This window comes from Pelophylax lessonae (assembly GCF_965119305.1).
Source record: "Pelophylax lessonae genome assembly, chromosome: 11".
Lineage (NCBI taxonomy): Eukaryota > Metazoa > Chordata > Amphibia > Anura > Ranidae > Pelophylax > Pelophylax lessonae.
The window spans coordinates 7,929,782-7,946,991 of NC_138778.1; the positions used below are offsets into that span (position 1 = coordinate 7,929,782).

The window sequence follows — 17,210 nt, forward strand, 5'->3', positions numbered from 1 at the left end:
AAAATAAACACTTTTTAATCAGAGTATTGCATCAAGTCAATGAAACTCCTGAGATATTCATCTGTTCGGTTAGTAGCAGAGGGGGTTGTTAATCAGTTTCAGCTGCTTTGGTGTTAATGAAATTAACAGGTGCACTAGATGGGCAACAATGAGACGACCTCAAAAACAGGAATGGTTTTACAGGTGGAGGCCACTGAAATTTTTTTTTTCCCTCCTCTTTTCTGACTGTTTTCGCTAGTTTTACATTTGGCTGGGGTCAGTGTCACTACTGGTAGCATGAGGAGATACCTGCACCCTATAGAGCAGACTATGGCCCTCCAGTTGTTCAGGAACTACAATTCCCATCATGCCTAGTCATGTCTGTGAATGTCAGAGTTTTACAATGCCTCATGGGATGTGTAGTCCTGCAACAGCTGGAGGGCCGTAGTTTGAGGATCGCTGCTATAGAGGTTGCACAGGCAGTCCAACTCCTCCAGGATGTGCATCAATACGTCCCATTGCCAGAAGGTTTGCTGTGTCTCCCAGCACAGTCTCAGGAGCATGAAATAGATTCCAGGAGACAGGCAGTTACTCTAGGAGAGATGGACAGGACCATAGAAGGTCCTTAACCCATCAGCAGGACCGGTATCTGCTCCTTTGTGCAAGGAGGAACAGGATGAGCACTGCCAGAGCCCTACAAAATGACCTCCAGCAGGACACTGGTGTGAATGTCTCTGACCAAACAATCAGAAATAGACTTCATGAGGGTGGCCTGAGGGCCCCACGTCCTCTAGTGCAGGGCTTGACAAATTTGCTTGAATCTAGGAGCCAGCTAAAAAAAAATTAGCCAGTTTTTTTTTTTTTAACCTTTTGACTTCTGGTTACTTTCACCCCCCCTTGCCACCCGGGCCAATTTTCAGCGCTGTCGTACTTTGAAAGGTAATTGCGCGCTCATGCAACACTGTACCCAAATTACATTTTTCTAATTTTTTTTTGAGACCGATAAAGCTTTATTCTAGTGGTTTTTGATCACCATTTGTTTTTTTTAAATTTTTTGATAAACATGAAAAAAGGCCGGAAAAAAAAAAAACCTTTCTTAATTTCTGTTAGAAAAATTACTTATTTGCAAAATTGTATTCTTCACCAATGTGCGGGGATGGGGCTGCACTGGTAGGGGCACTGATGAGGCAGCATTGATGGGCAGTGAGGCTTATAAGGCAGCATTGATGGGCACTAATAGGTGGTCACACCAGCTGTCCAGGGGGTTCTTGGGCTGGCCAGATCCGACTTGGAGTCGCAGTCTGAGCCCATCCAGGGGAGGAAATGGAGTGACCGGGGGATCCCTGCGAGATGGTGTCCAGCTCGAGGACATTGCTGAACCGTCGGTTCCTGCTCTAGGGAGTCTCCCCAGACAGCTCAATGGAGAAGAAACACGCAGGGCACACTTCCTGCCAGGGGCTCCACTCTGTCTCTGTCAGCTCCGCTCCTCCCCCGACCCGCCCTTTTTACTACTTTACAGCCCCTTGTCTGCTCAGTCCCGCCCCTCTCCTTTAACCCTTCCCCATTCCTGGCATTACAAAACAAACTATCCTGCCCGCCTGCCTTGCAACAGTCCGTCCGGCTGCTCCCCTATGCTAGCCATTGAGGCTGACAGCAGCCCAGGTGTCGGTCTGCATTTTCTAGTTGCAACAGCGTCCTGGCGCCTGGGGTTTGTCAATCCCTGCTCTAGTGTTCCCTGCCTGGCACTATGGAGCTTGATTGGCATTTGCCATTGAACACCAGACTTGGCAGGGGTGCTTGTGAGATATCTATCTGTCTATCTGTCATGGCTTTTTCAGCGGGAACGCAGTTCCGGCACCTGCAACACTGAATGCATGCAATAGCAAGGGGTGTGGGGTGTCCTGGAAGGTCTTTTGATGCTGGCTGCTGGGGGATCTAATGTCACTGATGACATTCAGGGATCTGTTTTTGTGTGAGGGTCTGTTGTTGCTGGGGGTCCTGTGTTGCTGGTAGGGATCTATTATTAAGGAAGAAGTCTATGCTGGCTGCTGGGGGATCTGTTGTTGGCTGCTGGGGGGGGATCTAATGTTGCTGGAGTGGATCTTTTGTTGCTGGGGGTGATATTTTGTTGTGGTTGATCCATTGTTGCTTTGTAGGGGATCTTTTGTTGCTCGAGGGACCTATTGTTGCTGGGGTGTCTATGGTTGTGTGTGGGGTCTATTGTTGCTTGGATGGGGTCTGTTGTTGCTGGGGTACAGTGGAATCTATTGTTGCTGGCTGTAGGGGGGTCTATTTTAATGATTTTCTTAACAAATCCCATACAAATTATTTAGCACCACAAAACTAAATGTGGTTCTGTGTTCTCTAAAAGGGGTGGTACTTGGGAGCTGGGTTAGGGGGTGGAACCAAGGGGCGGTGCTCAGGTGGATAGGGGGCAGAGACAAGGGGTGACTCAGAATGGTGGAGTTTTCCTGCACCTATTCAAACCATGCAGTGTGTGTAACAAAAGTAAGTACACCCCTCACATTTTTGTAAATATTTTATTCTATCTTTTCATGTGACAACACTGAAGAAATGACACTTTGCTACAATGTAAAGTAGTGAATGTACAGCTTGTATAACAGTGTAAATTTACTGTCCCCTCAAAATAACTCAACACACAGCCATTAATGTCTAAACCGCTGGCAACAAAAGTGAGTACACCCCTAAGTGACAATGTCAAAAATGGGCCCAAAGTGTCAATATTTTGTGTGGCCACCATTATTTTCCAGCACTGCCTTAACCCTTTTGGGCATGGAGTTCACCAGAGCTTCACAGGTTGTCATTGGAGTCCTCTTCCCCTCCTCCATGATGACATCACAGAGCTGGTGGATGTTAGAGACCTTCCCCTCCTCCACCTTCTGTTTGAGGATGTCCCACAGATGCTCAATAGGGTTTAGGTCTGGAGACATGCTTGGCCAGTCCATCACCTTTACCCTCAGCTTCTTTAGCAAGGCAGTGGTCGTCTTGGAGGTGTGTTTGGGGTCATCATGTTGGAATACTGCCCTGCGGCCCAGTCTCTGAAGGGAGGGGATCATGCTCTGCTTCAGTATGTCACAGTACATGTTGGCATTCATGGTTCCCTCAATGAACTGTAGCTCCCCAGTGCCGGCAGCACTCATGCAGCCCCAGACCATGACACTCCCACCACCATGCTGGACTGTAGACACACTTATCTTTGTACTCCTCACCTGGTTGCCGCCACACACGCCTGACACCATCTGAACCAAATAAGTTTATCTTGGTCTCATCAGAGCACAGGAGATGGTTCCAGTAATCCATGTTCTTAGTCTGCTTGTCTTCAGCAATCTGTATGCGGGCTTTCTTGTGCATCATCTTTAGAAGAGGCTTCCTTCTGGGATGACAGCCATGCAGACCAATTTGATGTAGTGTGCGGCGTATGGTCTGAGCACTGACAGGCTGACCCCCTACCCCTTCAACCTCTGCAGCAATTAAAGAAGAAAAAAGTTGATAACCAGCTTCTGTTACAGGGACAACGGTCCCAACAGTGCCTCATTAGTGTCACCTAAAGGTGCCTCCCTATCAGTGCAGCCACATGAGTGAAGAACAATTACCTGTATGCAAAATTTTATGACAAACTATGGATTTTTTTTTCCAGCAATTTTTGGTCTTTTTTTTTATTTAGCAAAAAATAAACCCAGTGATGATTAAATACCACAAAAAGAAAGTTCTGTGTGAATAAAAGGTAAAAAAATGTGTTTGGGTACAGTGTAGCGCAATTGTCATTCAAAGTGTGACCGCTCTGAAAGCTGAGAATTAAACCTGGGCAGGAAGGGAGTGAAAGTGCCCGGTAGGCAAGTGGTTAATATTAAGATGTGTGAGATAATTTCCGGTTGTAGGTCTTAAGTTGCTGCTGGTAACAATATTATTATTGAAAAATTATAAAAAAAATAAAAAAGCCAGGGGCTGTAGCACTGCTGTCATTTACTATTTTACATTTGGTACCGTGGACAGATTTGTGGAAGGATAACCACTGATATATATTTTTTTCTCTGCACTAGGGTGCCCACTCTTGAACCATGGCTGAACAGGAACCCACCTCAGAGCAGCTTGCACAGATCGCAGCCGAAAACGAAGAGGATGAACACTCGGTCAACTACAAGGCTCCAGCTCCGAAGTCCATCAATGAGATTCAGGCCATGGACCAGGAAGATGAGAGTCTGCGGAAGTACAAAGAGGCTCTTCTTGGCTCCCTTCCCACCACAGTGGGTGAGTCCTGAACAGACGAGCACAGCACAGAAATCTGCCAGTGACCGCCTAGGTTCACACTAGTGCCGTTGCATAGTCGTGGGTTTATGATGTATTTTTCATGAATAGTTTTAGTCAATGGCACCACTGCTATATCTGAGCCAATCAGGAGGGAGTGTCCCAGGATGGCCGAGGGACTCTTGGACATTGCTGGACAGAGAGGGGGCACAGGTAAGTATTAGGGGTGCAGGCGGGGCTTCTACACCCAGAAGAATGGACACATAGAATGCATTAAGACTAGGGATGCACCGATCGGATATCGGCGCCGATATGGCCATTTTAGATGGATCGGGGGATCGGTAACATTGACCGATCCACTGGCCGATCCGGTTTTTGCTTGGTAACGGCTCAGCCATCACTTACTTGGTGTAGTTGTAGTATGGGATTGGAGCCACTTCTTCCTCTATAGTCCCGGCTCACAGGGGAGTGATATCAGATGCACTCCGCCTGTGAATGGAGGAGCCGTACACATGAAGCAGCGGCTTTGCTCTGTACTGCAGCCACTTGCTTTGTGTGTAGCTCCGGATCGGTTCCGGTATCAGTGATTTCACAGCGCCAGATATCGGTATCAGGTCCAAAAAAGTCGGATCGGTGCATCCCTAATTAAGACCGGGGTTTTCAAACTATGGCCCTCCAGTTGTTCGGGAACTACAATTCCTGTCATGTCTGTGAATGTCAGAGTTTTACAATGACTCATGGGACTTGTAGTTCTGCAACAGCTTGAGGGCCGTAGTTTGAGGATCCCTGTATTAAGATATAAAAACCTTCCTGACTTTACAACTCCTTTAACCACTTTAGCCCCGGAAGATTTTGCTGCTTAATGACCAGGCCACTTTTTTTCAACTTGGCGCTGCGTGACTTTAACTGACAATTGCAGAGTCATGCAATGCTGTACCCAAACAAAATTTACGTCCTTTTTTTTTTTTTTCTGTGCCTGACCATTTCCTTTTGCTGATGTCATAGTACTGCACTTTATGTATTGCTTGCTGATTCTGCACCATGTACTGTCTCACCTATACGTACTATTACTGTACTTGCACGGTCTTTGTTACTTTGTTGTTATATCTTGAAATCTTTAATAAACATCACTGTTTAAAAAAAAAAAAAAGATTCTCTGTAAAACCAATATTTTTTGCCATCAGATCCCTGCGCTCCAAATGTGGTTGTCACCAAACTGACCTTGGTATGTGCGGAGGCTCCTGGACCGCTTGAGCTGGATCTGCAAGGTAACTTTGTTCTGTGTTTAATGTCTTATCGGACGAGTAAATGCAGAAACTGTGCACGGTTTTCCTGTCTGGTCTTAACATCGGTCTGTTTCTGCTTTCCAGGGGATTTGGAGAAGTTCAAGAAAGAAACATTTTACCTTAAAGAAGGAGTCGATTACAAAATCAAAATTAGTTTTAAGGTGAGAAGCCTGCAGTTATTGCATACAATGGAGAGGCTTTTTACATAAACTGGTGTTTGTTGTAAATCGGTACTTTCCAAATATGCTGTTAAATAGAATGTATATATTGTTTTTAGGCATTTTGTTTTTCAGTCTACTTCTAACATATGTTGAAAAGACACAAGTCCATAGAGTTCAACCAATAGGAAAAAAAAGGCGGCACTGATGGGGCTGCACTGAATGGCACTGATGGGGCTGCACTGAATGGCACTGATGGGGCCGCACTGAATGGCACTGATGGGGCTGCACTGAATGGCACTGAATTGATTTATTTGTGTACATGTCCCCAAAGACACTGGCCGGTTACCGACTCTGCTTTCCTCGTGCTTTCACAGTGCGTAAAGAAAGTACTGCTGATAACCCGCAGGTCTGTTTACATTGTGACCGGCTATGATTGGACACAGCTGATTACATGGTAAAGGGCCGCTGTGGTGGGCCTTTTACCATGATCTGTGTCGATCGCAGAGCACGCCCAGATGCGTGCCCCAGTGGCAGCGGGGGGTTGGTCATGCTTCCGGGAGGACGTCCACAGATCTTGGTAAAGGGCCAATCACAGCGGCACCCTTTACCATGTGATCAGCTGTGTCCAACAACAGAGCCACACTGTAGCCATCTTTCAGCTGTAGCGCAGTAAGGTGGTGCACCTCATATAATCAGGGAACACCTTGTACTCTCTGAAAAAATGGAAGTGGTCTCCTGAATGGCTGAGGTGGGAGGGTGAGCGACTCCTTTTACCCTTTCATGGGCCAATTTTCCTTTTGGATAAAAAAAAAAAAAAAAACAGAACAATCCATTAACCACTTTACCTCTGCAATATTTTTAAACCCTTGATGACTGGGCTACTTTAACTGGTAATTGCGCGGTCGTGCAACACTGTACCCAAATTAAATTTTATATAGTTTTTTTTCACACAAATAGAGCTTTCTTTTAGTGGTATTTGATCTCCACTGGGTTTTTTATTTTTTGGTAAATTAAAAAAAGACAGAAAATTTTCACACCCAAAAAAAAAAAATATATATATATTTCTCTTTTGTTCATTGACTGACACAGCTACTGGTATTCATAACCATTGGGTTATACTGCCCCCTACATGAGTAGGACACTAGGAAGGAACAAATTCTGGCTTCACCCATGGGCAGTCCTAGGGGGTATACTCCCTCTCTCTGCTATAGTTTTTTTTCCTTCTAGTCAGAAGTAAGGACCTAGTTCCTTGCTTGGATCTTTGGTCTTGGCAAATTTTTTCTTTTTAGATAGAATTTATTTCTTCTGGATTTTTCCGGCAAGATCTACAATCATCCGAAGAAAATTGCCTTGTATGCCTTGGATGTGGTCCGGGCAGTTATAATGGGATGCAGCCAGTTCCTGGAGGATGAAGGATTTGATATCATTAAAGGGCCCCAATGCTCTCCTGACCTAAATCCAACAGAACACCTCTGGGACATTTATGTTTCTGTCCATCCGACGCCGCCAGGTTGCACCTCAGTGTGTTCAGGAGCTCAGTAATGTCCTGGTCCAGATCTATCGTCTCATTAGGGGCATTACCCGACGTTGTCAGGCATGCATACAAGCCCGTGGGGGCCATACAAAATACTGAGGACCATTCTGAGTTTCTGCAATGAAATTTCAGCAAAATGGACTAGGCTGCTGCATCATTTTTTTTTCACTTTGATTTTCGGGGTGTCTTTTGAGTTCAGTCCTTCTGTAGGGTGATAATTTTCATTTTTATCAAACAATGTGGCATCCTTTCCTTCCTAACACATTACCCAGTCCATACCAGTATAGATCCTAACACATTACCCAGTCCATACCAGTATAGATCCTAACACATTACCCAGTCCATACCAGTATAGATCCTAACACATTACCCAGTCCATACCAGTAGAGATCCTAACACATCACCCAGTCCATACCAGTATAGATCCTAACACATTACCCAGTCCATACCAGTAGAGATCCTAACACATTACCCAGCCCATACCAGTATAGATCATAACACATTACCCAGTCCATACCAGTAGAGATCCTAACACATTACCCAGCCCATACCAGTAGAGATCCTAACACATTACCCAGTCCAACCAGTATGGATCCTAACACCTTACCCAGCCCATACCAGTATAGATCCTAACGCATTACCCAGCCCATGCCAGTATAGATCCTAACACATTACCCAGTCCATACCAGTATAGATCCTAACGCATTACCCAGCCCATACCAGTATAGATCCTAACGCATTACCCAGCCCATACCAGTATAGATCCTAACGCATTACCCAGCCCATACTAGTATAGATCCTACCACATTACTCAGTTCATACCAGTATAGACCCTAACACATTACCGAGCCCATACCAGTATAGATCCTAACACATTACCCAGTCCATACCAGTATAGATATCCAGCATGAGATTTTTCCGCATTGAGATCCGATGTGTTTTCAAAGTGTTCCTTTCATTTTTTTTGAGCAGTGTACGTATGTGCTTCTGCACAGAAGAGTCAGCCTGCAGTAGACCGGCTATGCGGCAGTCCTGAAGCATTTAATATAAATAAAAATCTGTTGCCATAATCTGGTCACATCATTGTCGATAGGTAGCTAGCTTTAAAAAAAACTTTTTTCAGCATAGTTTCTATGTGCTGCTTGTAGAACTATTCTTTTGCTTTACGAGCCGCTGATGTATAAATAGAATGGTCTTGCTCCACTTCTTGCTCCACTTAATGCATTAGATTTGGGGCTCAGGAGGAGCTCAAGGCTGAGCCCGTTCACATTTCTTTCCACCTATTGAGCTAATGATGTGCAGCCTCTCTCATCCCCTCAAAGGGAAATCACGCCTAAGGCTGGCCATACGTTAACTACACCTGCATAGGTCACACCTAAACACGTTTTCATTTATATTCAGTCAGACAGGCCCTTCTACTACATAGTTTAACCGCTTGCCGACCGCCGCACGACTATTTACTGCGGTGGTCAGCCCCGTACAGGCAAAGTGACGTAGGGCTACGTCGCTTGCCTGTGAGCCTCTAAGGGGCGAGCGCGCGCCGCTGGAGGCGCGCTCCCTCACCCGCTCGTTCCATAACAAGTCTGCGCATGTGACCGGCGGAACCGATGTCCGCCGGTCACTCGCGATCATCTGGTGCAGAGGGAGAAAGGCAGGCGGCTAATGTAAACAAAGCCGCCTGTCATTCTCCCTGTGTAACAGCAGAGATCATACAATCCTGCTATGTAGGATCATATATCTCTGTGATTACATGAAAAGCCACGCCCCTTTACAGTTAGAAGCACGCCCCTAGGGACACACTTAACCCCTGCATCTCTAATAAAGTTAACCCCTTCCCTGCCAGTGTCATTTTTACAGTAACAGTGCATATTTATAGCACTGATTACTGTAGTAATGTCACTGGTCCCCCCAAAAGTGTCAAAAATGTCAGTCAAGGGTCCAATCTGTCCGCCGCAATGTTGCAGTCCCGCTAAAAAAAAATCGCAGATCGCCGCCATTACTAGTTAACAAAAAAAAAAACATCAAAAATGACAGAAATCTTTCCATTGGTTAATAAACGCAATAACTTTTGCGCAAACCAATCAAAATACGCTTATTGCGATTTTTTTTTTTTTTTTTTTTTTCCAAACCTATGTAGCAGAAAACAAATTGGCAAAAAATTTAAAATTTTGATTTTTACGTTTTTTGGGGGGGAATTTCATATAAAAAAAAAATGTGAAAAATTATTATTTTTTCAAAATTGTCGCTCTTTTTTTGTTTATAGCGCAAAAAGTAAAAATGGCAGAGGTGATCAAATACCACCAAAAGAAAGCTCTATTTGTGGGGAAAAAAAGGACGTCAATTTCATTTGGGTACAGCGTCGCACGACCGCACAATTGTCTGTTAAAGTCACGCAGTGCCGAATCGCAAAATAGGGCCTAGTCAGGAAGGGGGTAAATTCTTCCGGGGCTTAAGTGGTTAAGGTAAATCTAAAGGGAATGGAATAAGAAAATTATATAATGTATGGACAGCTAAACTTTCCCTATTAACCCTGCAAGTGCAGCAGCTAATTGATAATTATAAAATGACTCCCCTTCACATTCACTTTGCACTTGGACACAGGCAAACCGCTATTTCTTCAAAATAACAAAAGGAAGGATTCTGCAACAAAGTTTGTAAAAATCCTTGCAATGTACTTTGCCTATAGGGGAATATTTTTATTTATTTTTTTTTTAAGCGTACACCTGCAGTAGTGCTGTGTTTTTGCCCAGGGATGCACAGTTGTTCGTACATCCCGATGCAGGTAGTCCCATTCATGTCAGTTGTGATGCAGCCGCTGCACACACAGTCCAGTTTGACATCGCTGTGGGTGCAAGTGCATATCCCCAAATGCTGAATGTGAGTTTTTATTTTTGTGTTTGTATAGCAGTGTGCTTGGAGTTGTCTTGTATGGTTTGCTGCAGTTTAACATTATCGCATAACCCGGTGTTTGTATTTCAGGTGCACAGGGAGATCGTTTCCGGGCTGAAGTATCAGCAGCACACGTACAGGAAAGGTGTAAAGGGTTAGTGACAACCATCATACCTATCACCTTACCAAAAAAAAAAAATTGTAAATTCATGAGGACGCTCGTAACTTCAGTTATGCATTTGTGTTTTTTTTTTTTTTACCAGTCCCCCCCCCCCCCCAAAATAAAAAGACATGCCAAATGTCGCATATCTGGGGGGGTACCTAGTTTTTGTTTGAGCAGAAGTTCTCCTCTCCTCCCTCCTTGCAATCTTATGGGACACGTCACAGGTCCTAGAAGGTTGCCCGACCACCCCCTTCATAGTCCAGCGTTCCAGTGAGCGGGGCGTGTGGGGGGAGCTGTGAGAACTGAGCAATTGGCGGTATTAGACCACTCGGTTTTCAGTGTCTGAGCTGGCGGGGGACAGATTCAGCATTGGAATGATGCTTTATCCAGGGGCATATGATTAAAAAAAAAAATATATATATATATATATATATATTTTCCCAAACCTCTGTTTTAAATCTCATATAAGCTTTTTTCAGTAATTTTAAAGCTGCAGCCTTTATTAACAACTTCCTGCAAACAGACATACCTGTAGGTCTGTTTGAGGAAGCGGTTGTACCAGGCCGATGGTCGGCTTTCTAGTGATGACAACCACTGCGGTTCAGCAGTCGCTCAGCCGTTATTACAAGGATGTCCCCTCCCAGTGCTCTGCCCTGGTCTTCTGTCCCACAGGGAGACCCAAACAAACAACCGGCACGCCCCCAAGCTGGTTGGAGTCCTGAACGAAGCCCTATTCTGCTTCAATCGGGCCTCCGATGGAATATCCCGGAAGAGATGTCACATTGTCACTTCCGGTTTACTCAGCTGCCAATGGTGGCGATATAAAAAAAATTACCGTATTCAAAAACGCAGATTTTGGAGTTTTAAGTACTTTTAAGTGCAAAGGAGGGATTTGGAGTCTATTAAACCCCAGATCCCTCCATAAAGAGTACCTGTCACTCCCATTACTGTCACATTCCCCCCCGATCCCTCCATAAAGAGTACCTGTCACTCCTATTACTGTCACATTCCCCCCGATCCCTCCATAAAGAGTACCTGTCACTGCCTATTACTGTCACATTCCCCCCGATCCCTCCATAAAGAGTACCTGTCACTGCCTATTACTGTCACATTCCCTCCGATCCCTCCATAAAGAGTACCTGTCACTCCTATTACTGTCACATTCCCCCCGATCCCTCCATAAAGAGTACCTGTCACTGCCTATTACTGTCACATTCCCCCCGATCCCTCCATAAAGAGTACCCGATGTCCGCCGGTCACTCGCGATCTTCGGTTACACCGAGAGAAAGGCAAGCGGCTAATGTAAACACAGCCGCCTGTCATTCTCCCTTGTGTAACAGCAGAGATCATACGGTTCTGCTATGTAGGACCATAGATCTCTGCTGTTACATGAAAAACCACATCCCTGCACAGTAAGAATCACGCCCCTAGGGACACACTTAACCCCTCCTCCTCTAATAAAGTTAACCCCTTCCCAGCCAGTGTCATTTTTACAGTAACAGTGCATATGTATAGCACTTTTTACTGTAGTAATGTCACTGGTACCCCCAAAAGTGTCAAAAATGTCAGTCAAGGGTTTTTTTTTGTTTTTTTTTCGGAATCAAAGACACACAGGACCTTTTTAAGTGCAGGCAGCGGCCGCCCCTGAACTGTGTGAATCGGCTTCATTGAGAGCCGGTCACACTCTCCCATCATGCAGATTGGATGCAGGAAAACCCTCATCCAATTCTCATGAGTAAACCCGGCATTAGGGTAGTGACAGGATTGCTTTGTTAAGCCTTGTTGACGTCAATTAACAAATATTTTCTTTTGTTACAGTGGATAGGGTAAACTACATGGTCGGAAGTTACGGACCTCGCGCTGAGGAATACGAATTCCTCACCCCGATCGAAGAAGCCCCAAAGGGAATGTTGGCCAGAGGCTGTTACAACATGAAGTCGCTTTTCACCGACGATGACAAAACCAAGCATCTCTCCTGGGAGTGGAACCTGACCATCAGCAAAGATTGGAAGAACTAAGCCTGCCCAGGGATGGCCCTCCAAAGGCTCACACCACCCCTAGTTCCTCCGACTCTCCGAGAAGTGCTGCTGGATTGTGTTCCAACTCTGTACCACATGGTGTCTCCTCCTCCACACCACTCTGCCCCATAGAGTCCCTCCTCCCCCCCTCCCCCCACCAAAAAAAAAAAAAAATGCCAAGTGGGATTGACATTTCTGCCTCATGTGGACACCTGTCTGCCTTGCCCTTCCTGTGTTTTACGTCTAGTGTTGGATGACTGGGATGTGTTCACTGCTTAAATTTATTGTGCCAAGTTCTCGATCTTGGCCTTATCAGCAGCAAGTTTACACTGGGAGTTCATAACAAGGATCTTTCTCTCCTCTATCATCCCTTCTCCAGTTTGTCCCACCCCATAACCGCCTTATAATTGTTTGTTTTGCTGCCTTTTTTTTTTTCTTTTTAATTTTCGTAGCCATGTTGCCTTAAAATGATTTTTGCATTTGTTGCAGTAGGAGCGATATTTTCTGCTCCATGTTATAACTCGTGTGCCTCGCTTTTTTTAAGTCTGCCTACCGCACTGCATCGTCTCAGCCTCGGACGATGCCACGTGCACGTTTGTAAGCTGCTCTCGTCCCATATTTTTAACTGCGACCCGGTCGCAGATAAAGGCACTTATCAATGAATTTCCGAAGATTTTTTTTTTTTTTTTAAATAATGGAAAATCAGGAATTGTAATTCAAGATTGCATAGGACCAAACAGCTGAAAAACATTCGCTCGGTGTCTGTATTGTGGGCCGGAAAGGGGGATTAAAACACACGCTCAGCGGTGAACGGGGGGGTGTATTATGTGATGTGCCAGCGTAGTATTTGATCACATCATTGCCTGTAGTCAGCCTGCCTCACCTTGCACGTTGCTCGTGTGATATTCAAAACAGTTTTGTGCAGTTGCTTGAATAAAAAAGCATCATTCTAATGCTAGTACTGACAAATGAATGTGGGGTCGTAGCTAACACAAGGCTGCTGCTTTTACATCTTGGGGTGGGAGAATTGTAACCGTGTCCTTTTTGGGGTATAGCCCTTATTTATTGCCTTTTTGACATGAAGTACTTTTTTTTTGTGGTCCATGGTTTTAAAGTGTTACTAAAAGCAAAACTGTTTTTTAGATGGTGGGTAAGGGATAAAAAAAAACCTCGGTCAGGTTTTTATTGTTGTCTGTGTCTGTCAGGGATATTTACTTTCTCTAATTGTACTGAGCGCCAATATCAAGTGAGGGTAAGTTAAAAAAAAACTGGAATTGAGGGGAAACATTCCAAAAGGACACCAGTTCTGGTGATAACCGGGGATCCCCTCATATTAAAAAGATATTCTCTCACTCCTGCGGAGTCTACAAGACGGGAAGTGAAGGGAAATTTCCATGATGAGACACAGAAGGCAAAAACACCAACATTGGCTTAAGGGCTTATGCATACTGGATGTTTTTGCAGCTGCTTCTAGGGGCGTCTGGTGGTTTTTCGCTTTTCTTTTTTTTTCTTTTTCTTTCTCTTTTTTTTTTTTTTTTTTCTTCTTTCTCTTTTTTTTTTTTTTTTTTTTTCTTTCTCTTTTCTCTCCCTTTTTCCTTTTTCTCTCTTCCTTTATTATTTTTTTCTCTTCCTTTTTTATCCTTTTCTCTCTTCTCTTTTTATTTTTCTTTCTCTCTTCCTTTATTCTTTCTCTCTTCCTTTATTCTTTCTCTCTTCCTTTTTTATTTTTTTCTCTTTTCTCTCTTCCTTTTTTCTTTTTTTTCTCTTTTCTCTCTTCCTTTTTTCTCTTTTATCTTTCTTTTTTTCTCTTTTTTTTCTCTCTTCCTTTTTTCTTTTTTTCTCTCCTTTTCATTTTTCTGCCTCTGAACTCTCCTCCATGCTAGCCAGTGTGTCCATGCACACACAAACTTTCAGAGGAGTTTAGGGGCAGTAAACAAAAAGACTGCCAGTGCATCCTGGAGCAAAGGCTGTGTGGCTGTAAAAACCCAAAACACCAATAAACACTGTAACAAGCTTTTAGCCGCATTTAGCGTTTACATTTTAGAGAGGGTTCTTATTGTAAAGGCGCTTAATAAACGCTAACACTCAAAAACGCAGTTAAAAGAATGCTGGTGTTTTTTTAAACATCCTGTGTGCATATGCCCTAAAGCAGTGGTCCTCAACCCTGGCCTACAGGGCCCACTAACAGGCCAGGTTTGCAAGATAACTGAAATACATCCCAGGTGATATAATTTGCTGCTCAGTGTTTGCAGTACTCTAGTCTGCATCTCCCCAAGGTAATACTTAAAATCTGGCCTGTTAGTGGGCCCTGAGGACCGGAGTTGAGGACCACTGCCCTAAAGGATAAGTTCACCTTTGTACAAAAAAAATAAAAATAAATGCCCATCTTTTTGCAGGTAAAAAAATGTGCATTTATTATTTTTTGTAAAGCATTGCACTGGTGATCAGCAGATTACTGATGCCCTGCAGGTCTCCTCCACACTGTCTGTGTGTCTGCTTACCTGTTCATCCCGTAGAAGGAAGCCGATACTCGCTAACAGTAAGACTCCATGAACTACCACAGCGCTGTAGTAGTTCATTGAGAAGTAAAAGCTGACAGCCGCTAAGGCTGTTGGGACTTGTAGTTCACACACAGAGCTGTGTTTATAAAGGGGCGGAGTCCCGCTTATTTCAAAAACTTGCAGCTAGTATGGGGAATCTCTGCCCGTACTGTTGCCACGGGGAGGGGGGACAGCAGGAGGCGACTGCAGCATTTTAGGGTGGAACATGTAACGTGTTCCCAAAGGTGAACTTATCCTTTATTCCCTCATCTGCCCTCTCCCACCTGCTAAAAATGAAGTTCTTGCTTTAGTTCTACTTTATCATTTCGCTCTGGGAACTCCTTGGGGTATCTGTGACTTTGCAGCCCGGAGAGTCTTGGAGGGGGGGATTATCTCTGAGGTAGTTTTTGTGCAGACAGAATTGTGTTTTATTCATTTTTTTTTTGTATTTGTTTTCTCTGTAATCCTCTCCCCGAAGATGGCATGATTCCAACGATCAACTGCTTTCCTTTTTATGAAAAATAAAATTATTCCAACTGGCTACACAATGCTTCCTCTTTGTAATGTGCTTCCTGCACTGCAGCCTCTCCTTCCTCCAGTATCCACTGTGCCGACGTGCACCTTCCAGCAATTGCATCATTGTCGCCTGCAGCTAAATTACTTTTGTTTTGTGCTTCCATGCAGCTGCCGCTAGGTGACGCTCTTGAAATGTTTAATCCCTTTTTACATTGTCATGCACGTTATTAACTGCATATCTTGCCAGTGATATAATGTGGCTCTCTCCTATTTTAGGTGACTATTCCTAGGAAGAGTGCTACAATTATCTGAGGTGAATATCAAAGGTTCCTGTGAGCTTCTACGACCAATACTACTTCAATCAAGCCCGCTGCAAGCACATTCTGAAGTGTATAGTGCCATAATAAGACAAACTTTAATGATGCGCTAAATCCGATCATATAAAACAATCAAAGAAATATATAAGTAATAACTGTTAGAACCTCAATTGTGGCAAGTGTGCTATACTAGAGGTAACGTGAATAAATACTTGTGATCTAATACTTCTTTTAAAAAAAAACATAAAGTCCACAACTATGCAAATTTTATGTAAATATATTGTGATAATCCTCCCCGCCACCGACTTCCATGTTGTACAGGGTGCTCACTCTGCATGCCTTTTCCAATCGTGCAGTTAAATGAACACATCCACGAGTCACCATGATGAGTGCTCCCCCCCCCCCCCTTATAGTTGGGTGCTCACCTCATATGACGTGACCTTGTACCTTAGCTTGGTCTAATAACACCTTTTTACCTCTCCCCGGCCTGGGGATGAGTATCCAGTAAAGCCCCATACGCACGCACCGATTGTCGGCTAAACGATCGGCCGTCTTTTGTCCGGTGCTGTCCTGTAGGTTGAAAAGTGCTAAAGACTGCACATGAATTTTGTCGGCCAACAACAGCCGACTGCAGAAGTGATGTCATGTGATGGTTAACTTTCCGTGTGTTTTTTCTTTTCTGAGCATGCCCAGTCTTGCTCATCTGTCGGCCAAATTCTGTACTGACTGAGGAACAATCGGCCGTTCTGGTGTTGGCCAACAAAAATTTTATAGCCTGCACACCAGATTCTGTTCGACCGAAAAGTCGCAGTCGGTTGTCGGAAGCATCATACTAACAAGCCGACAATCGTTGGACGTTGGCCGAATATTTACGGCCGACAATCAGTACGTGTGTACAGGCCTTTAGCCCCAATATGTATGGTGTGTCTCCCCACTCCACTCTTCCACAGTACTGTTGCAATGTCACATATATGAAGAAAGAATTCAATAGTGCTTATACCCTTAAATGCATATCTTTATTAAGGGGGAGGGGCAAGAACAGTGGCGGCACCTGGCGGCTAGGAAGAACCAGCTTCCAGGAGTGTGGACTGACGGCTTGCAGGGACGAATGAAACCGATGTTGGAGGATGTTTTGTATGTTTAGTCTGGTGCACTGGAGTACCCACACTATTGTTTTTACTAAAGATATGCTTTAAAGGGTATAAGCACTATTGAATTCTTTCTTCATGTGTGACATTGCAACGGTACTGTGGAGTGAGGAGACAAGCCATACGTATTGGGGTTAACCAGATACTCAGCCCCAGGCCGGGGAGAGATAAAAGAGCATTCTTAGACCAAGCTTAGGTGCGAGGTCACATCATTTAAAGCGGAGTTCCACCCAAAAGTGGACTTCTGTCCTTTTGCTTCCCCCTCCCCTCCGGTGCCACATTTGGCACCTTTCAGGGGGAACGGGTACCTGTTTTTGACAGGTACCCTTCCGGGACACGGCGCTGTGGCTGTCTGTCCCGGAAGTTCAGCCCCCTCCTCCTTCCCCCGCCGCC

General features: G+C 44.6%; 1 protein-coding gene across 2 annotated transcripts in view; it reads left to right on the forward strand.

Annotated features, from left to right (window-relative positions):
- The window catches only part of ARHGDIA (Rho GDP dissociation inhibitor alpha), a 31,317-nt gene extending 18,334 nt beyond the window's left edge, over window positions 1-12,983 (forward strand). Inside the window, exons 2-6 of one of the 2 annotated variants that reach the window (XM_082272364.1) lie at window positions 4,041-4,248; window positions 5,430-5,513; window positions 5,616-5,692; window positions 10,206-10,269; window positions 12,097-12,983. In XM_082272364.1, coding sequence (XP_082128490.1) covers window positions 4,059-4,248; window positions 5,430-5,513; window positions 5,616-5,692; window positions 10,206-10,269; window positions 12,097-12,296 — 615 coding nt within the window. In that variant the 5' untranslated portion in view covers window positions 4,041-4,058 and the 3' untranslated portion in view covers window positions 12,297-12,983. Of the gene's footprint in view, window positions 1-4,040; window positions 4,249-5,429; window positions 5,693-10,205; window positions 10,270-12,096 lie in introns of both variants that reach the window. The other variant, XM_082272363.1, reaches the window with a different exon arrangement.
- Window positions 12,984-17,210: the final 4,227 nt, after the last annotated feature.